Source organism: Ophidiomyces ophidiicola, assembly GCF_022830035.1.
Source record: "Ophidiomyces ophidiicola strain CBS 122913 chromosome Unknown scaffold_1, whole genome shotgun sequence".
Taxonomy (NCBI): Eukaryota; Fungi; Ascomycota; class Eurotiomycetes; order Onygenales; family Onygenaceae; genus Ophidiomyces; species Ophidiomyces ophidiicola.
Window position 1 is genome coordinate 1619723 of NW_026054641.1, and position 20074 is coordinate 1639796.

General features: G+C 50.0%; 7 protein-coding genes across 7 annotated transcripts; 2 read left to right on the forward strand and 5 right to left on the reverse strand.

Moving 5' to 3' along the window:
- Nucleotides 1-261: 261 nt before the first annotated feature.
- LOZ57_000557 (uncharacterized protein) lies at nucleotides 262-978 on the reverse strand (the record flags this gene model as incomplete). The annotated part of the gene is made up of 1 exon (XM_049249656.1): nucleotides 262-978. One exon carries the CDS (start codon nucleotides 976-978, stop codon nucleotides 262-264), a length of 717 nt encoding a protein of 238 aa, XP_049111850.1.
- An 862-nt stretch (nucleotides 979-1840) lies between these two features.
- On the forward strand, nucleotides 1841-4578 carry LOZ57_000558 (uncharacterized protein; the record flags this gene model as incomplete). The annotated part of the gene is made up of 4 exons (XM_049249657.1): nucleotides 1841-2032; nucleotides 2129-2293; nucleotides 2353-3544; nucleotides 3596-4578. The coding sequence occupies 4 exons, from the start codon at nucleotides 1841-1843 to the stop codon at nucleotides 4576-4578; spliced, it is 2532 nt and encodes an 843-aa protein (XP_049111851.1).
- A 648-nt stretch (nucleotides 4579-5226) lies between these two features.
- ARO3 (3-deoxy-7-phosphoheptulonate synthase) lies at nucleotides 5227-6558 on the reverse strand (the record flags this gene model as incomplete). The annotated part of the gene is made up of 4 exons (XM_049249658.1): nucleotides 5227-5387; nucleotides 5472-6374; nucleotides 6437-6491; nucleotides 6544-6558. The coding sequence occupies 4 exons, from the start codon at nucleotides 6556-6558 to the stop codon at nucleotides 5227-5229; spliced, it is 1134 nt and encodes a 377-aa protein (XP_049111852.1).
- A 448-nt stretch (nucleotides 6559-7006) lies between these two features.
- Nucleotides 7007-11702, reverse strand: LOZ57_000560 (uncharacterized protein; the record flags this gene model as incomplete). Its single annotated transcript, XM_049249659.1, has 6 exons — nucleotides 7007-7330; nucleotides 7386-8233; nucleotides 8283-10930; nucleotides 11066-11271; nucleotides 11328-11532; nucleotides 11590-11702. The coding sequence occupies 6 exons, from the start codon at nucleotides 11700-11702 to the stop codon at nucleotides 7007-7009; spliced, it is 4344 nt and encodes a 1447-aa protein (XP_049111853.1).
- A 1752-nt stretch (nucleotides 11703-13454) lies between these two features.
- Nucleotides 13455-14545, reverse strand: LOZ57_000561 (uncharacterized protein; the record flags this gene model as incomplete). The annotated part of the gene is made up of 2 exons (XM_049249660.1): nucleotides 13455-14321; nucleotides 14381-14545. The coding sequence occupies 2 exons, from the start codon at nucleotides 14543-14545 to the stop codon at nucleotides 13455-13457; spliced, it is 1032 nt and encodes a 343-aa protein (XP_049111854.1).
- A 201-nt stretch (nucleotides 14546-14746) lies between these two features.
- On the forward strand, nucleotides 14747-15811 carry LOZ57_000562 (uncharacterized protein; the record flags this gene model as incomplete). The annotated part of the gene is made up of 1 exon (XM_049249661.1): nucleotides 14747-15811. One exon carries the CDS (start codon nucleotides 14747-14749, stop codon nucleotides 15809-15811), a length of 1065 nt encoding a protein of 354 aa, XP_049111855.1.
- Nucleotides 15812-16416: 605 nt separating this feature from the next.
- On the reverse strand, nucleotides 16417-19767 carry CYT1 (cytochrome c1; the record flags this gene model as incomplete). The annotated part of the gene is made up of 11 exons (XM_049249662.1): nucleotides 16417-16685; nucleotides 16740-17137; nucleotides 17204-17266; nucleotides 17325-17479; nucleotides 18228-18521; nucleotides 18571-18922; nucleotides 18979-19075; nucleotides 19128-19183; nucleotides 19238-19487; nucleotides 19541-19616; nucleotides 19666-19767. The coding sequence occupies 11 exons, from the start codon at nucleotides 19765-19767 to the stop codon at nucleotides 16417-16419; spliced, it is 2112 nt and encodes a 703-aa protein (XP_049111856.1).
- Between the last annotated feature and the right edge of the window lie 307 nt (nucleotides 19768-20074).

The following is a 20074-nucleotide window of genomic DNA, read 5'->3' on the forward strand; positions in this document are numbered from 1 at the left end:
TAATAACAGTAAGAAGAAAATTAACAGCATTTAGTCACCAACTCAAGCATGGTCGGCAGCCTGCTTACTGGACTTATATTATGATACGGCAGAGATTCAAAAAGAGAGAACAAAGAGCTTGCGTTTATGATACACGTTGACATGTTTCATCATGAGTCTAGATATTGAAGATTTTTATCTATAGTCAATCTGTACTTCACACAACGGTTTGTCTTTGGTATTTTCTACCATTGATATAATATAATCCAATCATCCGACATTCTACAAGCAACCAGGGTACAATTCTCTCAAAAAACACCAAAAAAGATTGATATGGAAGAATACATCCTTGTTAACCTCTCTCTTCTTCCCTAACACTTCCTCCACTAGAAGGTCCAGAAGTGCGCAATGGGAAAAGGTGCTATATCTGCGCGGTAAACTCTTCAAAAACATCTTGGAGGCAAGCGGCTCGCGAGTATGTTCCGTTAGCCCATAGGAAACCGCCTCCTGCAAAGTCCCTTGGTATTCAAGGAGGAATTGAGTGATCGGTTTATGTTGCGGCCCCTTATACAGCTTTTGCAAGTCTTGATCAATTTCATTGACAATTTGAGCATGATGTTGGGAAACATGCTTTTTCAATACAACTAGACATTCTCTAGCTGTATACTTTCTTTTTATCAGGTATTGAAGTGAAGGAGCTACTGTTTCCCGAATGACCTGGAGTATTTCCCACATTGCCTTCTTTTGTTTCCAATAAAATTCCATACGGTCAGAATGAAAGTCAATTGCAAACTTTGTATCTTCACGAGAAATAGAATCGTTGTTGCTGGGAAGGTAATCCTCAAGTTTTGGTGGTTCAAACGGTTCTGGTTCCTGCACACTTGGATCAAGATATTTCCACAGGTTGTAGACATTCGCCCGGAAACGTATGTCTGTTTCCCACGATTCCCAGTCTCTAGGCCTAGTGAAAATTTGAACATTTCCCGACGTGTTGTCCATTCTTTTTGAAGTCGACTCGTCCTGAGATCCGAAGGCGGCTTTCGTTGGCTAGTACGAGGAGCTTTGGAGGAGATCAAAAGGTTCGTGAAATGGCCTTAGCTACTAGAAAGAAAATCATCAAGTGGATGGTCCAGTGGTTGAGAGTCTGAGTTGGTTGAAGTTGTGTTTAGTTTGTTCCCGGGGCGCATGACTGTCTACTTATACTCCGTAGCAACACATGAAACCTTTTGGATCGGTAGTGTTAACTCTGGGAGTACCAGGTAACTAGTCAACGAGCCAACCAGCCAGAAATAGAGGGGGTGGCAAGTGTGAGAAAAGACCTACACGTAATAAGGTGTTCACCTTTTTAGCTGAGTGGCTTAGTTTGAGCCTGAATGATGCTTCATCCCAAGATTGCAAGTTTGAATGGCAGAAAAAGAGCCTATAAGCCAATGATAAACAATTGACTAAAAATAAGAATATGCTTAAGAAAATAACATGCAACATCATAGCGTTGATTTTTCACTAATTAGTGACTGTATGGGAAAAGACAGCAGAACAGTCTACTTAGTTGTTGACAGCAAGTTCGCTTTGCCAAGTTTCCCTAATGGAATCCTCCTATCTCCACGTGACCTTGCCAGCTCCTGCTTAATAAGCAGGTGAACTGACTATATGATGTCATGGTATTTGAATGATTAGTTACATAAGCGACCGTGGTTGTCACAATAACGATCATAGCGCCAGCGACAGCGCCAGCGACTCAGGACATCCCGCTAACAGCACAGAGGTTGCTGTCATGATTGTGCCGCTCTGCGAATCTGTTTTGGAGTTATTGGCTGGAAATTAAACGCTTGTGTGCATTTGCCTCCGGCATCGACCCTCGATGACGCTCGTCTCCTTTCGTGCGGCAGCCAGCGCAAACTACGCGATCCATTCACTAGACCTTGGTGCTGCAGACGGCGGCGGTGTCCCTAGCCCCCCGAAATTCCAGGACCAGGCAAGGGGCCAGCGAGATTTATATACGCAGATCGTGGTTAGCTCAGCTTTGGGTTTGAGCGCGTTTTTCGCATTCTGCGTATGTCCGAAGCATTTCGTCTTAAAACTACACTTTCCGCCATCTCCAGCTTTCATGTACAAATAAGATATCGGCTAATCGAGTTTTTTAAACTAGCTTCTACGACCGAAGTGGAGAGCACTTTACAATGCACGTCGAAGATTAAGGACGGCTGCGTCCAGACTGCCCGAACTACCCGACTCGACGTTTGGTTGGATTCCTGTCCTATTCAAAATTACTGAGGATGAGGTCCTGGCTTCAGCTGGTCTGGATGCCTTCGTCGTATGCTTTTGTCCCCAATCGCTCATGGAAAAATGCAGCTAACCTCTACCCCTCTCTAGTTTCTGTCATTCTACAGCTATGCTATGAAATTTTTGGCCGTTACTTTTTTCTTTTCCCTTGTTATTATCCTTCCGGTCCATTACAGATACACAGGAAAGTATGGATTTCCTTGGGATGGCAAAGACGGCAATAGCACAGAACTCTTCCACTCTTACTCCCAACCTATGGTGACCCTAGGGATCAAAGATGAGCCCAAGTCTGATCCGACATACTTGTGGATGTACGTTGTATTTTCATACCTCTTTACTGGTGTCGCAATCTACCTCCTAGTCGAAAGAACGAATAAGATTATCAGGATACGACAGCAATGCTTAGGGAGTCAGACAACTATGACGGATCGTACAATTCGCCTGTCTGGCATCCCTTCTGAAATGAGGTCCGAAGAAAAGATCAAGGAATTCATTGAAAATTTAGGTATTGGAAAGGTAGAAAGTCTGACATTGTGCCGAGATTGGACTGAGCTTGATACCTTAATGACCGAGAGAGCCTGGGTGCTTCAAAAGTTAGAAGAAGCGTGGACAAGATACCTTGGGTACCAGCCCAAGAAGCTACGTAGAAGAGGAACGGATCCCGCCGAGAACCTAGCCGGTTTGCACTTAAATGGCGATGATGAAACGACAACATTACTATCAGCCGAAGAACAAGACCAAATATCCGATTTGGACCATGAGCGTCCAAGGGTACTTTTGAGGCATGGACGACTCAAACTCAAATTTAAGTATGTTGATGCTATTGATTACTATGAAGAGAAGTTGCGCCGTTTAGATGAGACTATCGAGGTTACAAGAGAAAAGGAATTTCCACCTATACCTCTAGCCTTTGTGACAATGGAGTCGATCGCCGCATGCCAGATGGCGGTTCAAGCAATTTTGGACCCTTCCCCCATGCAATTTGTTGCTAGTCTGGCGCCTGCCCCCGGGGATGTTGTCTGGGAGAAAACGTATCTTTCTCGGTCCAAAAGGTGGCTGCGAACTTGGTCAGTTACTGTGATAATTGGGTTTCTCACGGTGTTTTGGTCTCTTCTTCTCATTCCATTGGCATACCTGTTGAATTTGGAGACCATTGAGAAGGTCATTCCTCAGCTGGCGGAAACATTGTCCCGCCATCCTCTGATCAAGTCTCTTGTACAAACGGGTCTTCCAACACTGACACTTTCGCTTTTGAATGTCTCAGTCCCATATTTGTATAGCTGTATGTCTCTCTCTTTTCCCCCACACGGCAGGCACTAACTTATGAAATTAGGGCTTGCTACTATGCAAGGGATGATATCTCATGGGGACATCGAGCTGTCAATAATATCAAAAAACTTTTTCTTTACTTTCTTCAACCTTTTCCTCGTCTTCACCGTTTTTGCCACCGCTTCTAATTTCTATGGGTTTTGGGAGAACCTGCGAGACGTTTTGAAAGATACGACTACTGTGGCCTTTGCCCTCGCCCGCTCTCTCGAAACTCTCGCGCCATTCTACGTGAATCTTATTGTTTTGCAAGGCCTAGGCTTGTTTCCGTTCCGCTTACTGGAGTTTGGGAGTGTTGCGCTATATCCGTTTCAGCGATGGGGAGCAAAAACGCCTCGTGATTTCGCCGATTTAGAAAAACCGCCTATCTTTAGCTACGGCTTTGCACTTCCCCAAACTATACTTATATTTATTATTTGCCTCGTGTACAGCGTTTTCCCGAGCTCTTGGCTTGTGTGTTTGTTTGGTCTGATCTACTTCTTCATCGGCGGTTTTATCTATAAGTACCAACTCCTCTACGCCATGGACCATCAGCAACATTCTACTGGACGTGCCTGGCCTATGATATGCAGTCGTGTTATTGTTGGCCTCGTCGTCTTTCAACTCGCAATGATCGGCATCCTTGCTCTTCGAAGAGCAATCACGCGATCGATACTAATTGTCCCACTATTGGCCGGGACTGTTTGGTTTTTCTTCTTCTTTTCACGGACCTATGACCCATTGATGAAGTTTATTGCTCTTCGGAGTATCGATCGGGATCGTGCTGCAGTGTCAGACGAATCTCCTACCCCAACATCAACACTGTCTCCACCATCGCAGTGGGAGCGTGACTCTATACCTCTTCGGCTTAGGGGGCGAGATTTGGCTCATAAGCTTCGAAAGTACATCAATCCAAATCTAGTTGTGCCACTAGATGATGCCTGGATCCCTGGTCAGAGACCTACGAGTGGTGCTAGCCCTTCGCTTCAAAATATACCGCAAGTTGTGTAATTGGTCTAGCATGATATATATATATATATATTTATATTTATTTATTTATTTATTTATCTAATACCCTTCTATGATTTTGAATGGTTAGTTAATAGAATCTTTTAGACGGCGCAACCAAGAACAGTATAGATAGTAATGTCAGTTGGGTATGCTCACCGTTTATATGTACCTGTGACCTTTTCTGAAGCACATTTTCACCACAATATTCAATACATAGAGATTTGAGCTTATCATTGAGAAACCAACTATTTTACCTATATCTATGCTGTGACATAAATTTTTGAGACAGCACCAAACTACCAAATCATTCATTTATTAAGGCATATCCATCTGTTATGCGTAAATACGGACCGAAATCATTTGATATTTAGGCCTATTTGAAAGCGACGTAGAGTCTCCGGGATTCCTGCTTACAGGAGGCAGAGGTACAAAGATGGAAAAATTCTGTAAAAAATCAAATACTTTTCAGGCTGCGCTTCCCACCCCAAACGTGCTCATAAGAAAAAGAAATATCCCTTTTACTGTAGTTAACTGTCCTTTTAGTCGATACGTAAGAACTCTTGAATATGAAAACCGGGTTGAACCCAGCACCATAAGATCACCCTTTAGCCAAATTTAGCGAGCTTTTTGCTCTGTAGTACGATGGATTTATGAGCTAGATTGTTGTGCTTCGATGGCTTGTCGTTTCTTCACCGCATCAGCGAGGGTGGCAAGTACAGATTCCGTATCTTCCCAGCCGATGCAGGCGTCCGTGATACTAACACCGTATTTTAGACCAGCCTTGCCTTGAGGTGAGACAGGTTGGTTTCCTAGGAGAAAGCTGTCAGAGGCTGCAAGCTTCTAGAAGCGAAGGAATACAACTAAGGGAAGAAGGGAAGAATCTCCTAGCGTACCTTCATTGATGTGACTCTCAATCATAACTCCCATAATTCCGGTTTCTCCGGCTGCAATCTGTGCTGCAATATTCGCCGCAACTTTGGGTTGGTTTCTGTGATTTTTTTCGGAATTTCCATGACTGCAGTCAACCATGAGCCTGGGAGAAAGCCCCTTTTCAGTCAGTCGTTTCTTCGCGGCTGCGATAGAGTCAGCATCGTAATTGGGGCCCTTTTTGCCGCCCCTTAGAATCACGAAGCAATCTTCATTGCCCATCGTGCCGACAATTGCAACTACACCAGGCTTTGTGACGCTCAAGAAGTGGTGAGGGTGTTTAACAGCACCAATTGCATCCACAGCTACATCAAGAGAGCCATCTGTGCCGTTTTTGAAACCGACGGGGAAGGACAGTCCGCTGGCTAGTTCGCGGTGGAGCTGAGACTCTGTGGTTCGTGCGCCGATAGCGCCAACGGAGAGCAAGTCAGCAAGGAACTGAGGAGAGATGGTGTCTAGCATTTCGCTGGCAATGGGCATTCCCTTGTCAGTAAGGTCAACGAACAATTGCCTCGCAAGCCGGAGGCCTTTGTTGATCTGGAAAGAATTGTCGATGTCAGGGTCATTAATTAGGCCCTTCCAGCCAACTGTAGTGCGCGGTTTCTCCAAGTAAGATCGCATAACAATGAAAAGCTCATTCTTGTATTTCTCCTTCAATTTTAACAGCCGATTGCAGTAGTCCATGGCGGATTCGGGGTCGTGGATCGAGCAAGGGCCGATGATCACCATCAGGCGATTCTTTGGGTCGCGGCCATTTACAATGGCGCTGCCTTCCTCTCTGGACATCAACACTGTCTTTTTGGATTGTGCGGTCTGTGAAATTTCATGCTGGAGAAGATTGGGAGGTGTTAAGGGATTATAACCCCGAACTGTATTGGGGGATGACCCCGTTAGTTGTGGAATCGAAGCAACTGGGATGGGAGTTACTGACTTCGCCAGTCTTCAGCATGGCTTCGATTGCCAACAGTTGTATTTTCAATATACCACTGTGCTGTGTTAGTGGCGGCCAGGAAAGCTCAGGAGAGATCTCGAGCTCACCGTCTGGGCTGCCATTGTTGGTTGAGTGGCGGGGTAGAGCTTGACTGCTCACTGCGATAGGGTCGATAAAGACAACAACGCTACCAAAGTGGCGTGGAGGGCAATAAAAGGAGGCCGAAAAGCAAGAAAAATTGTTGTTAAGAAGAATGTGTTCTGTTTCTTGTACAGAGGATGTATGAAGCTGCTCAGTAGCTACTTAACTAGCATTGAGTCATCGGCCTTTTTTACTTGGACGTCATCAGATAAGAATATCGCTAACTAACTAACTACGGAGTACCTAGTTAGCTGACTTAAAACCTCGGAGGCCACACCGAGCAAATAAGGAGCTTTTGATTGCGAAGGAACCATAAATTTTGAAAACGCGCCAAACTAAGTCCTGACCTGTCCGACCATGCCTCGGTGCCCGTGGAGCTGTGATCGTCCGATACCGGTGTGCGAAACACCGCAAATCCTTCACGAGCATTCACAGCTCCTCCTGCTCGCACTCCTTCGCTGCCTCGTCGACACGATGCAGTAATTGTTTTCCTTTTTTCTCGTATGCCGCGGCCAGGTTTGCTATTGACGGAAGATCACGAACTGCGCGTTGTTCATCGCCCAATAGACGCAGCACGATCCGGCAGACATCAGATGAACCCTGTTGTGCCAGCTGAAGCTGTGACGCGGATTCTGCCCAAATTTTCTGATGCGTCTCCTCCAATTGATCAATGATCCGCTTTCCTCCCTTTGCGTACTGGTCAACTACATTTGCAATGGCGCTCTCCTCGTCCAGTAAATGTCGCATCAGCATCTGTTCACATGGCTGATTAGCACTTGTCATTGGACTCTTTATATATGAAACTTACATTGCTCGTATCCAGCAACATATCGAGCGTAGTTCTCTGTGAACCTCGCATTGCTTTTTGCCATTCCATGGCGAGAGACGCAGAATTGGGCTCCGACGAGGCCGCCGAAGATATGACTCCTTCGCCGACGTCCGCTTCTTTCTCTGGTTGTGAAGCCACTTTCTCTTCTTCCGAAACGTGGCGGTCAGTTGGTAGACAGTTTCGACTACTTTGAATTTCCTGTTGTTTTGTTTCAGGAAAATGCAGACCCTGCCCGTGGCCCTTCGGACTCGCGCCTTGTAAGCTTGCCCGGCTTTCTGGCTCATCGAGCAACTTAATTCCGTGCTGCTTAATGGTCATCGAAGTTCCATGAAGCTGAAAACCCGGAGCTCCAGCACCCTTCTGCTGTTCTTCAAGTGCCTCGTTTTTAGGACAGTGGTTGAGGTATTTGACCGAATTATTGAACCTAGAAGCTGGATTCATGTTGTCGTTTATCTCTATATCAGTGTCTTCCATAGGAGTTTTGACTACCTTGAATCCTGTCGCATATTCGACTCCTTTTTGGTCTAAACACTCATAATGCATGCCCTCGATCTTCTTGGTTCTTAAGAATAGTTTTGGCTGAGGACTTCCTTTCTCATTGACTGTCTGGCTCTGCGAATTGGATAAACCCTTCGCGTCACATTTTGCCAGAAAATTGTTTCTGGATAGAATGCAAATAGAAGCATCGGAGTCGTCCCCATTTTCGTCTGGGCTGCTATCATCACTACTCTCAAGAATAATGGGATTAAGCGGGGAATTGTCCAGTTCGACCCGGTGTTCCAAATGCGAACCTTCAAGGCTACTTCTGGAATCACTGCCATGCGAATCTGCGTTTCATGTAAGATTTTGATTTCCAGCGGAAGAGCTTTCACTCACTTGTATTGAATCTTACACCTTGTTGTACCTTTCTACCCCATGTTAATCGTCTATTTACTGGTTTATCAGCTCCAACACCCATTTCCTGCTCATGATGATATGATCGATATTGATTCCCCGTTATTTGACATGTGTTTTTAACTGTTGGTTCTGCAGCAAGATGTTGTTCATCTTCATCGGGTGGTGTCGAAACCCCCTCCGAAGAAAAACCAATAGGGTCAACATCTATTTTCTCTGGCTCTACTTCTCCAGTATCAGCTGTTATCCCGGCACTTTCTTCCGGGTGTGAAGGTTGGGAAACCCCAACAGCGGCTGCGTCTACTCTTTGCCCTTTTGCGTTCTGCTGCGCGATAAACCAGGAAACATTTCTTGAAATTTGGGATCTTGCTGCAATGTTTAGGCTCATATCTGTCTTGGGTTGGAGTATCTGTGGAGCCGCCTTTTCCTCCTGAACACTTGAGTTTCCGGGTTGCTCTCCTTCCGCAGGGCATATACCGGCATCTTCGAGCGTTGCCATGAGCTTTCCTCCCCAATTTCGCTTTGCCTCGGCGCCGAATTCTGCTGGCTTCGTGCGCTTGGATGCAGGTGAGTCCTGTCTTGCCTTTGCATTGTCCAGTGGCGTTGGGGACTTGCGTTTCCGGGTTTGCGCCAGCAGACTTTGCTGTTTGGACAGCGTTAAGCATATATCTATCTTATCGCCGTGAGATATATCTGCTTCACCGGACTGCAGCGACGGCATCCTAAACCCGGGAAAGGGGCTTACATGCCTCAATGTGATATTGTTGGCGCCGTCATCGCTGGCTTGAGACTTTAGTTCCGCGGCCTTTTGCACCGGGGATTCGATTATATTTCTGTCTCCTCTGCCAGAGTTATCACCTTCCACTGCTGCAATAGCTGGCGTACTCGATTCTATTGGATCGTCATACGCGAATAGTAGGTCTTCTTGCCTAGCGGCTGCCAGCTTTTTAGTTGCCAATTCAGCCGCTGCTCTAGGTTGCCGATTCGCAGCAAGTGTTTTCGTTACTTGGGGGTTTGCTTTTTGCTTTGGCGGCGCAGACTCCGCCTGAGGAGGCCTGGGGCTCAGAGATAACATTCGTACAACAGTTTTTTTTACTCTAGTGGACAAAGCGCTTTTCCGCTGCCTCTGAATCTTGGCTGAATCCATGGCCAATGGCGTTTTTTTCTGCCTTTTAGCTTTGACAGCAGTCTCCGGAGCTTTGTCCTCCACACGAAGATCTTGATCCCAATCGACATCGTCTCTCTTACCGAGCTGGCCACTGATTCTATGATTAGGACGCTTGAGCCGCGAAGTGTTGAGATTTGGAGATTTCGTGTCCTGTTCTTTGATTCCAGGAATACTATCGGGTGGTTTCGGCTGGGGGACTAGTTCCATCGTGGCAGTAGTCTCTGTAGCCCTTGTGTTTTCCTGTTGGTGTCCAGCTATCTCATAATCAGAGTTCGCAGGTACTGGTGCCACTACTTCGCTGCTTATTTGGTGGTCATGTTCGGAATTTTCAGGCGAGGTAGCCTGTGGGCTGGCAGACTGACGTTGCACTAGGTCAACCTCGCATGTTGCCGAATCGGGTATCCGTCCCGCCCCCTCAGCAGAGCCGCATTGGGACCACGTCTCTCGTGGACTGCCTTGCGCCGGTGTATCTCTATCATGTACCAAATCCAGACTAGTCAGTTGTACTTGAGTTGGCATTTTGTCGCTGTTTGGCTTGTTCAAAGCTGCCTTTTGCGGGCTCATTGAGGCATATCCACTTTCAAGATTCTCGCCTTTCTGCCCCGCCTTCTCGACAGTTTTTTTTCTTTGAGGACTGTCATCATGCTCTGTAGAGCTGTCAGATAGTAGAGAAATTTCGATTGCTGCTGATGACGATACTCGTTTGGTGTATATGTTGTTTTTCCGACCTGAAGGTGGCTGCATGAGGCCCTGTGGAGACGCAATGTTTCCTTCATCTTCGGTGAGGTCTATCGCGGCCGATATTGCATGGCCACGATTTTTGAGGGTCCTTTTCGCATTTACTTCCTTCTGTCCTGGTATATAGGCAGTGAGATCATTGCTGTCATACGCCAATTTGCTAGGTCGCTGGTTTAGTGTCTTTAACACCTCATTAGCGACTTGAGAAGTTGTAAATGTAGCCTCTAAAGACTCTGCCTTTATAGCCAAGCCGTTTGCAAAGTAGCAAGTATCCTCAACCAGGTCTACTTGCAGCGCTGATAGACCTAGATTGGAAAACATCACACCTCGAACAAAATTAATAGGGACATCTATAATTTGGACTCGTTCACTGCTGACAGCAACAAAGGTAAGGTGATTGTTTTCAATTACCATTGCAATTGGAGTGTTCTTTGAATTGAGATCGAACCCTGGTATCGTCAGCGAACGCAGGCACCTTATCATCGTCTTAGGGAACCGATGACGTTTGCTTAAGTCAACCAACACAAGTAGCTTGACAAAATTATTCATCCAGTAAGCGTCTATTGCGGCATTCGGCGTAAGCCACGAAGTAAATTTGGAATCGGCATCCAGAGGCCAGAATGCACAAGGCTCGGGCCCGGCCAGCAGCAGTTGCTGGATGATTAGCCCGGATATCAATTTCAATACACAGTCTGTGTCGCTCAGAATCAGGCCGCCGAGGTGTCTAAAAAAACAAATGAATCAGCTGTCGTTTTGATTTAAATTTGCGTAGAATTTTACCGGAGGCGCTCCTTGCTCCATAACAACAGTTCCCTATTTTCATTGCATTGCCATATTAGTTCAAGAATATATTGCCCACTCTATTTCGGTCAGTAGGGCATAGGCAAAGATATTGGTCATAGCTCTCACCCATCTTCGTGCCAATGTCGGATACTGGGTAACGAATGATCCGAACAGCCCACGGATAGACTTTTCTCCCAGAATTACTTTTCTCTTACGAGCAGAAGCCGCAAGGTTGGGGTTGATTCCTTCGTGGACCATCTTTGTCAGCTCTCTTAAAGATTCCTAGAGACAACTTAGCGCAATCCTAGTCAGACTGGTATGGGCTTTGAAATAAATACAAGAAATAGATAAAATCCTCTATCCCTTGCGATGCATGGTCTTGACCTGAGAAGGATATGACACATGCAATAAAAAGATGCAACATCAAGTCTAGAGCAATTCCCATGATTTTCGTCGTCGAACAAAGATACCAATTCTGAAAGGTAGGTAGGATTAAGGGAATTGGAAAAGCGAGTGAAAGAATGGATAGTTTCAACATCGATCCTGGAGTAGAAATCGAGTTAGCAATTGGTCTAGACAACATAAGGGTGCCCCACTCACATTAACATTCCGTCCTTCTGCGTCGCCTGGATGGTATGTCGAAGGTCTTGGATGAGCTGGAGAATGTTGCCATCTAGTGGCTTGACAGCGACGGAGTCGCTACTTGATGCCATATCTGTTGCTTTTATGCTACCAGCCGTTGCGCCATATCTTCCTATTCCAGGGAAGAATGAGGCATAGTGGACATGGAGGGTCGGTGTTGCAGATGACCTCACAGGCTGATATCACGTGGTATGGGTATATCTCGTTTAAGAGAGACTCGGGTACGAAGTTTTCACGGCACAATAAGTGGGGGGACGTGTTCAGGTTCATTGAATGGGTAGTAGTAGCAACATGCAAGACCAGCACAATCGACATTGGCTCCTGCTGCTACAATAGCTTATTGTGGGAATCTTCAAGCTTTTGGATTGCAACAAAGGGACGGGGAACCTGCGAGGTCTCCTGTCCGTACATGGTACCTGGTGTGGTGGAAGGTTGTGTACATTCCAACCACGGTTTGTACAGGTATTAGCACTATGGACAGAGATTCATTTTTAATTTTGTATAGTTAAAGAGTTGTTGTAACCCTCGACCTGACTACAGAAGGTGAATGTATTGATTGAGTCTCAAAACAGGTCTCTAAAAAATGCAACTGGCCCAACATTATGCACTCTTGTCGAGCACCATCCAGCAAATTCAAGAGCTGCCGCCACATGTGGTACAAGGCAAAACGAAACAGCCTAGAAAAAGACGGGATTTTGTTCTCTAAGCCGGGTCTATGGGTATGCAGGTGATTGGGTATTTCGATATCGACGACGTTCGTTAGCCTCAGTGTCGGACTGTGGTGAAGCCGGGTTGGGATGATTATTTATCCGACCCCTATCCCGCTCTGGACGCTTAACGAACTAGGCTCCGCGCCCGGGCCGCACAAGCCTTTCGCAGCGGGAGTGCGGGAGCGATTCTAGGCGTGCCCCTCGATTTCGGGGCACGAATAGGCGGTTAAATAACCTTTTTTTGTCGTGATGACGCCTCGAATCCTTACGCAAAGTGCTTCCCCATTGAAAATCCGAACCTCTCTTCATCGCCTTCGCTCTTGTCCGTCACCGTGGAAGTTGCTGAGGAAGCTGCTTCAGCCGTACCCTTTGCATTTCCGGCCGCCTGGAGCGCTCTCGGTGTCTGATCGCCAGCAAAACGGCGACAGACACTTATCTCAGAGCCAGGCTGGCCTGCTTCAGCTATATGAGATTCCCTTTTTCGTTTGCGCGACACACCTCTGCGATCTCTCTACCGGCTCAACGAGGACCTCTGTGCGGATAACTTAATTCTAATGAGCTACGAATGTGAATATCTCTTCTTCCACCAAGCACCATCATGGGCATTAGAAGTTGGACCTCTTTCCGAGCCGTTGGTTCTGACACACTCGCAGAAAAATAGCCAGCCTCATGAAGCATTCGCAAAGCGGAACATCCCATGGGATATCTATACACGGTTTAACCGCCCGCCGCTATTTGCTCCTACATGTAGGATTTTGACCCTTTGACTAATCCATACAGCATCCCAGCTACCTGTTGGGCAGCTATGCAGGAAGCTGCTGCGCCACTGGCTGGGGCATACCACTGCGGCTATCTGTTATACATGCTGCGAGCTTCAATCGAATTCCCTAGTTTCCATACGCGGGGCAGACTTTCATTAGTAGGTGGTAGCAATAGCATTGATATTGCTATTTTGGACTACGTTGATATAATATATTAGTGTTCTCATGATATTCGACAGATTTTATTAGACCAAACCCCGAAAAATGCACTTGAGCTCTCCGGCCATTTGTTCAGTAATAAAAGAGAGACTGGGCCGGAAATATGACCGGATCATTATTCGTTATTCATTATTCATGCCGTATTGTCCTCGGGTTCAGGGGCGGCTAGCACAGCATCCTTCTCCGGGGCTGCGCCTAGAACAAAGTGCTTTTCGTCGTCCCACATTGGGCGCTGATCAAAGCTGAACTTCAGGATTTCGGGCCGCTTGTAGTGGCCGGCGGAATCGACCCAGACCTTCACTTTCTTCAGCTGGGCCAGGTCGACCTCGGCGGCGACCAGCTTCTCCTCGGGCCCGGTGTGCGGGCCGGCCAGGAACGAACAGAAGGGGTGGAGGACGGAAGACCACCCACCACCGGCCTTGAGAAAGTCCTGGGGGCCCAGGTTCTTCTCCATCCACTCGAGACAGGCGTTGTCGACGTAGTTGGAGGCGGTGACGACGAAGGCCTGGGCGGAGAGGGCATGGCACTTCATCAGGCCCTCGATCTGGGCGTCGCCGACGGCCTCGTAGCCCATGAGCGTGGACAGGGCGGGCCAGGCGCCGGCGTGGATGTGCTGGTTCTGCACGATGAGGGCCTGGCGGGCGCCGTTCATGGTGTGCTCCCAGCAGCACAGGCCGCCGAGGTTGTAGCCGGCGGCGAGCTTGTAGTTGCGCAGGGTGAAGCCGTCGCCCTGGGCCCAGACCATGCGCTCGACGAAGGTGGGCTGCAGCTTGCGGTGCACGCCCAGCAGGGCGCCGTCGCGGTCGACGGTGACCTGCGAGTTGAACAGCGTGTAGCCGCCCGACACGCGCTCGGAGATGCCCAGGCTGACGGCGACGTTGGCGGCGCGGCAGGCGGCCTGGACGCGCTTGATCTCATCACCGTCGACGGCGACGCTCTGCTCGATGTACTGGGCCTGGGCGTCAACCTGCTGGATGGGCGGGTAGCACTCGGTCCAGTACTGCGGCAGTCAGCAGGGGTATACAGAATCACTGATAGTTAGGTACTATGTAAGCTCACCGGGTAGCCGGGGACGAAGGTCTCGGGGAAGACGAGCAGCTCGATGCCCTGGCGGGCGGCCTGGTGGATGAGGCGCACGACCTTGTCGGTGGTGGCGGCCTTGTCCATGAAGACGGGCGCGGCGTGGGCGGCGGCCACGGTGACTTTGGCGTTCAGCAGCTCCATGATCTCAGCACGACAGCGATGGCGACAGACAGACAAACCCCGCGGTCAGCCCGGGGCGCGAGGCCGCCGTTTAATAAGTAACTAGCTGCCTGCGCGTTACATAACGAATTCCATAGTGGACTAACTAGTTGACTGCTACATAAGCGTGGCCTCTCCTCGTTCACAAGTTGCTGCTGCCAGCGATCCGGCCCGGCAGTTGTCATGGCGAGCACCCCCGACGACCACCTGCACGACCACCTCCTCGACGCCGACGCCGACGCCGTGCCGCTCGCGCCGTGGAGGCTGGCCTGGCGCTCCAAAGCCGATGACCGCCCACTGCCGGCCGTCCCGGCGACGTCCCACGACCGGCAGCGCGCGGCGGCGCACGACCACGCACTCGACGTCGACGCGCTGCTGGCCGAGTCGCAGCGGGCGCCCAAGGCGCTGGCCGAGCGCACCGTGCTGTACCTGGCGTACGGCTCCAACATGAGCGCGCGCACGTTCCGCCACACGCGCGGCATCGAGCCTCTCTCGCAGCTGGCCGTGTGCGTGCCCTCGCTGGCGCTGGCCTTCGACCTGGCCGGCTTGCCGTATCTCGAGCCGTGCTTTGCCGCGGCCCAGCATCGCGACCAGGAGCAGCACCAGCATTCCAACCCAGACCACGCCCCGCTGCTCGCCGCCCACGACGCCGCCAGCTGGCACAAGCCGCTGGTCGGCGTGGTGTACGAGGTGACGCTGGCCGACTACGCGCGCATCATCGCCACCGAGGGCGGCGGCGCGTCGTACACCGACCTGACCGTCGACTGCTTCCCGTTCGCCGACGACCACCACCACCACCGCCCCTACGACCCCGCCGCGCCCGTGCCCGCGCGCCCGTCCACCACGCCCTTCCGCGCCCACACGCTGCTCGCGCCCGCCCGCCACAGCGTCGACTCGCGCGCCCGCCGCCCGGGCTACCCGCAGCCCTCGCCGCGCTACCTGGCCCTGCTCGTCGCCGGCGCCCGCGAGCACCGTCTGCCCCACGAGTACCGCGCCCATCTCGCCACCCTGCAGCCCTACCGTGCCACCACCGCGCGCCAGCGTGTCGCCCGCGTGCTGTTCGCGCTGATGTGGGCGCCGCCGCTGCTCGCCCTCATGTCGCTGGGCGCTGCCCTGGCCGACCAGCGCGGCCGCACCCCGTGCTGGCTGGCCGCCCTGCACAACCGCCTGTTTGCCGCTATCTGGTGGACCTACGACCTGGGCTTTGCGCGCGTCTTTGGCGACGGAGAGCGCACTATTGGCACGTAGTGTCTAGACTTTCCTCGCTGCTGTGCTACCTTTGTATTTTTGTATTATTAACCCTTAGATGTAGTAGTATCTCTCATAAGACCGTTTGGATGATGTACTCCGTACTTAGATCGTTTCCAGCCCCACTCCTCTAGTATACACACAAGTTCGTATAAAGCTGCAGTCTACCGTTTCTATACCACGACGGTAGTATATACAAGCTACATGTCACGGCAACTCGTGTCGGAGGGGAGAACACGCCCAGCCAGCCCGACTGGCAACAAATGAAACAGAGTACATACAGCCACGTCGAAACACGCAAACGATACTCACAAGAGGGGATAGAAAAGAGTATAGCAAAGATCTGTATAATTTACACGGAGCCCAAACCCACACACTTTGCTGTTCCCGCTCCCCCCTCTCCCCTTTGTAATTTTGGTGGTCTAAACGGACAGGAAAACAAGCAACACCTCGGGAGGGAACGCGTCTGTGCATGAGCGCAAGAAAAAAATGAAATCGCGGCGCCGAGAGGAGAGAGAGAGGCTCACGCAGTCGGTGCTCCCAAGTGGTCTCGCTCACTCCCTTTTTGATAGCCAGTCTATCGATCAATCACACCACCTCCCACTCTATCTTCTTTTGCCAATCGGGGGAGTGTGAACGATCTGCCGGGTCTTGATCGGCGCCCACTTGTATCGCTTCACCCACACGCTGATGGCGAATAGAGTTCCCGCAATCACGAGCGTCTTCAGTCCCATCTTCTTTCGGTCGTCCATCTCCGGCTCTGCAGCCCAGTTCAGGAACTCGGTGACATCCTTGGCCATTTGCGACGTCGTTGAAGGGGTGCCGTCTTCGTATTCAACCATGCCATCGAAGAGAACGCGGGCCATGGCAATACCTTCAGCAGCGCGTTAGATCATGTTTTTGTCAATCAAGATACATATAATCATACCAGTTCCTGGGAAATAAGGGTTGAAGTTCAATCCCTCTTGCACACTTGCTCCCGCGGGAGGTTCATCAGGATAGCCAGTGAGCAAGTTGAAGATGTAGTCACAGCCGCCATGTCGAGCCTTGACAATCAAGCTGAGATCGGGTGGCAAAGCACCGCTGTTGGCAGCACGAGCAGCTTCATCGTTCTTGTACGGCGCCGGGATATAGTCCGACAGCTTTCCGGGGCGCTTCTCGATCTCGCCCTGGTCATTGGGCTCGGTATCGTATTCATGCTCCTCTGCCATTGCCTTCATTTCGTCCACGGTATGCATAGTACCAACAAACGAGCGCCATGGAACACGTGTTAGAGAATGGCACTGCGCGCAGACTTCACGATATACTTGGAAACCACGTCGTAGACTAGTCGCCAGCCCAAACGAGTTAACACAATGGGTAAAGCGATATTTTTAAGCCAGAAATACTCACGCTGCATGGTCGAACGTTCGGTAGAATTTGGTATGTTCCCAAGGATAGACAGTGGAATGCAAACTGGCCACCAATTAGCTCAATATTCGGTCCAAAAACTGGTGGCGGAGACCACACTCACCCCTCCTCTGCTGGGGTCATGGCGTGCAATTCAGGTCCATAGAGATGGTAATACCAGGCTGCCGCACCGATTGTGGCAGCAGTGGCAGCGGAAGCGGTCAACGTGAGGTAAAATGGGGTTTCGGAAACGGAGCTGGCTTTCGAAGATGATGATCGCTACAGGGCACGGTTAGTCGAAGAGGACGCCAAAAACACATTGCAGCGCCAATTCAATTGCCAGAGGAGCCCAAAAAGAGAGCGATTGGCGCGGCGACGGAGGGGCAACGTACTGTCGTCGTTTGCCGAAAAGACTGGCGTGCAAATGCCTTGGTAGGCACGCTTCGCAGAGCCGACCGGGCCAACATGGTGAGCGTGGGAGGAAGAGAGAGATGGGCAGCCCCGCCAGTCAGTGAACGCAGCACTGACGAAGAATTGGCTTGGGTAAGGAGCGCGGCGTAGGGGGGGCGAGAGGCAGTGGTCGTTGGTTTAATTGAGAGTTGAATGTTTTGCAAAAGAGACGAAGTGGTCGGGCGGCCGTGATTGGTGCGAGCCGCAGGTTAACAACAGCCTGCCGCTGATTGGCTCGCGCCCAGGTCATCGGCAGAAACCGCGAAGACCAGCGACCGCGCGTGCGCTGCGACGGATGAACAACACACATACAGCGACACGTTAGCTATGGTCTGTCCTCTCTAGCTATGCCATCCTGCGAGCTACTCGCGCGCCTGTTCTCTGGTTCTTAGTTCCTCTGCAATCCCCCTGCCCAGCGCCTCCACCGCCTCTTCCACCAAGCAACAGCTGTTGACCGTATACAGCACCAGCGACAACGCAGGGAGTCTCCTCAGCACGCGGCCACTTAGCCCCTAGCCTGACTGTAAGCCTGGCATTCCCATTGCAATGAATTCCAGAAGAGCGGAAGAAGACGTACTTCGCTTGCCTGCGCCAGGTCCCCAAGCCGCTTGGGACTCGACTCGGGAAACAGCTGATACCACAACACCATCTCGTATCTGGGGAATGCCAGACGCTCAGCAGGCTGGCATACAAACTCTAGTGGTGACTCAGGGTTGTCTGCATCCCGCTGTGCTACGTCGAACGTGCAGCCCTTGATCAAGCCGCACTCGCTGAGGTTCTCAAAGCAGCTGCGAAAAATCTCATATCTTTCTTTCGCAGACGGTGCTGGGACAAGCTGTTTTATATCTATTCGGTCTAGAAATGCGGAATCCTATGGACATGAGAATGTGGTCAAAACCTATGCCTAGTAAGTCTCTTACCAAGGCCGTAATTAGATTACTGGCGCAGAATACCACCACGTTGGAGTAATGTCTAAGTCGGTCCAGTGCTGTTAGCAAAGCGTTGACTGCTCGCATGGCATCCAATGGGTCGTTCCCGTTTAGTGATTTTTCTCTTTTGGCTGTCAGTGATTCTACTTCGTCAATGAAAACACATATCAACGTGTCAGGTTCTTCGGTGAGAAGCGCTTCTATTGTAGCAAACAGTTTCATCACACGTTTGCCGCTTTCACCGAAGAATTTGCTGCTCAGTGAATTTGCGTTGATTTCTATCAACCTACTCTGCGGGAACTGTTTCCCCAGCCTGATCGCCAGCTTTTGTGCTAGAGCTCGACTGATAGAACATTAGCATTAGTGGCTAACTAAACTGGCTTAATTCATAATACTTACCAGAGACTTGTTTTTCCAGTCCCAGGTGGCCCATAAAGCAGGATAAGCCGATTCCAATTGATTGTCCAGGTGTTAAGCTTATGCCAGGCAAAGGCAACTATATATCTAGTTTAGCCCCACTGCTCTGGGAGGATCATCTGGAGACATACGCATTCTTGCAACGGCTCGGAGAAGGCTGGAGTGGATAGGCTGCTCAAAGAAGAGTCTGATAAAGGCATCAGCCAAGGTGTATCTTTTTCAGGTCGTGGCTTGAACCTACGACTCCCAGATACCATCTAGCTCCTTGCTGGGTAGTGGAAGAATACGGATATGCGGTTCATCGTCATCCGTCTCACCATTATGGTCTTGTTCTTGAGAAAGAACGTTCAAGCCTGGCTGGTGGAGCTGGTAGGCTTGGACATCAAGGCCCACCTCACATACAAGATATGTGCCACTCTCTGTTTGTGTTCCCGTACACTCGACTACCCTTACTGTTTCAAGGTACTGGGCGTATTCGCCGTTGAACCCCTCTTTCCCTCCGTCAGGAACACTGAGCAGCAAATCCGGGTAGCAAGGAAATTACCAAACGTTGAAATCTCTTGCCCGACTTGCAGAGCAGCGAAGTTGTCAAGTAGCCACTTCGAAGCTTCATTGCGAACCTAGAGGTGTCAGTGCCACTCACGACAGTCACGTTAGAGGGCCACTCACAATATCAGTTCGAACAATCACATTACCTACGGCTTCCTTTATCCTTACTTCGACATGAAGAATTGGAGGGGGTGTCTGTGCAGCGGGCAGAGATAGTCCCATGGTGGTATTTGCGCTTGCGGGCTTGTGGCTAGAGGGTTATGTCGGGCTGTGATATCGACGGTGGTGATTCAAGCACTCGTCCGAAATAGGCAACCTGTATAGTACTCTCGCGGAATAGACAAAAATAGACGAAGCAACTCTCCGTCTCGCTTTTCATGGCTTTTGCCCCCGCTTGTATATACTACAGACATGGCTTCGCTCTAACAAGTGTATACATCTCTCCAGGAGAGCACCCCGGAGTTAGTGGCATAGGCAGCGGTGCATTGCCTATAGACTTTTTACAATAAATAGTACATGGGAGAATATC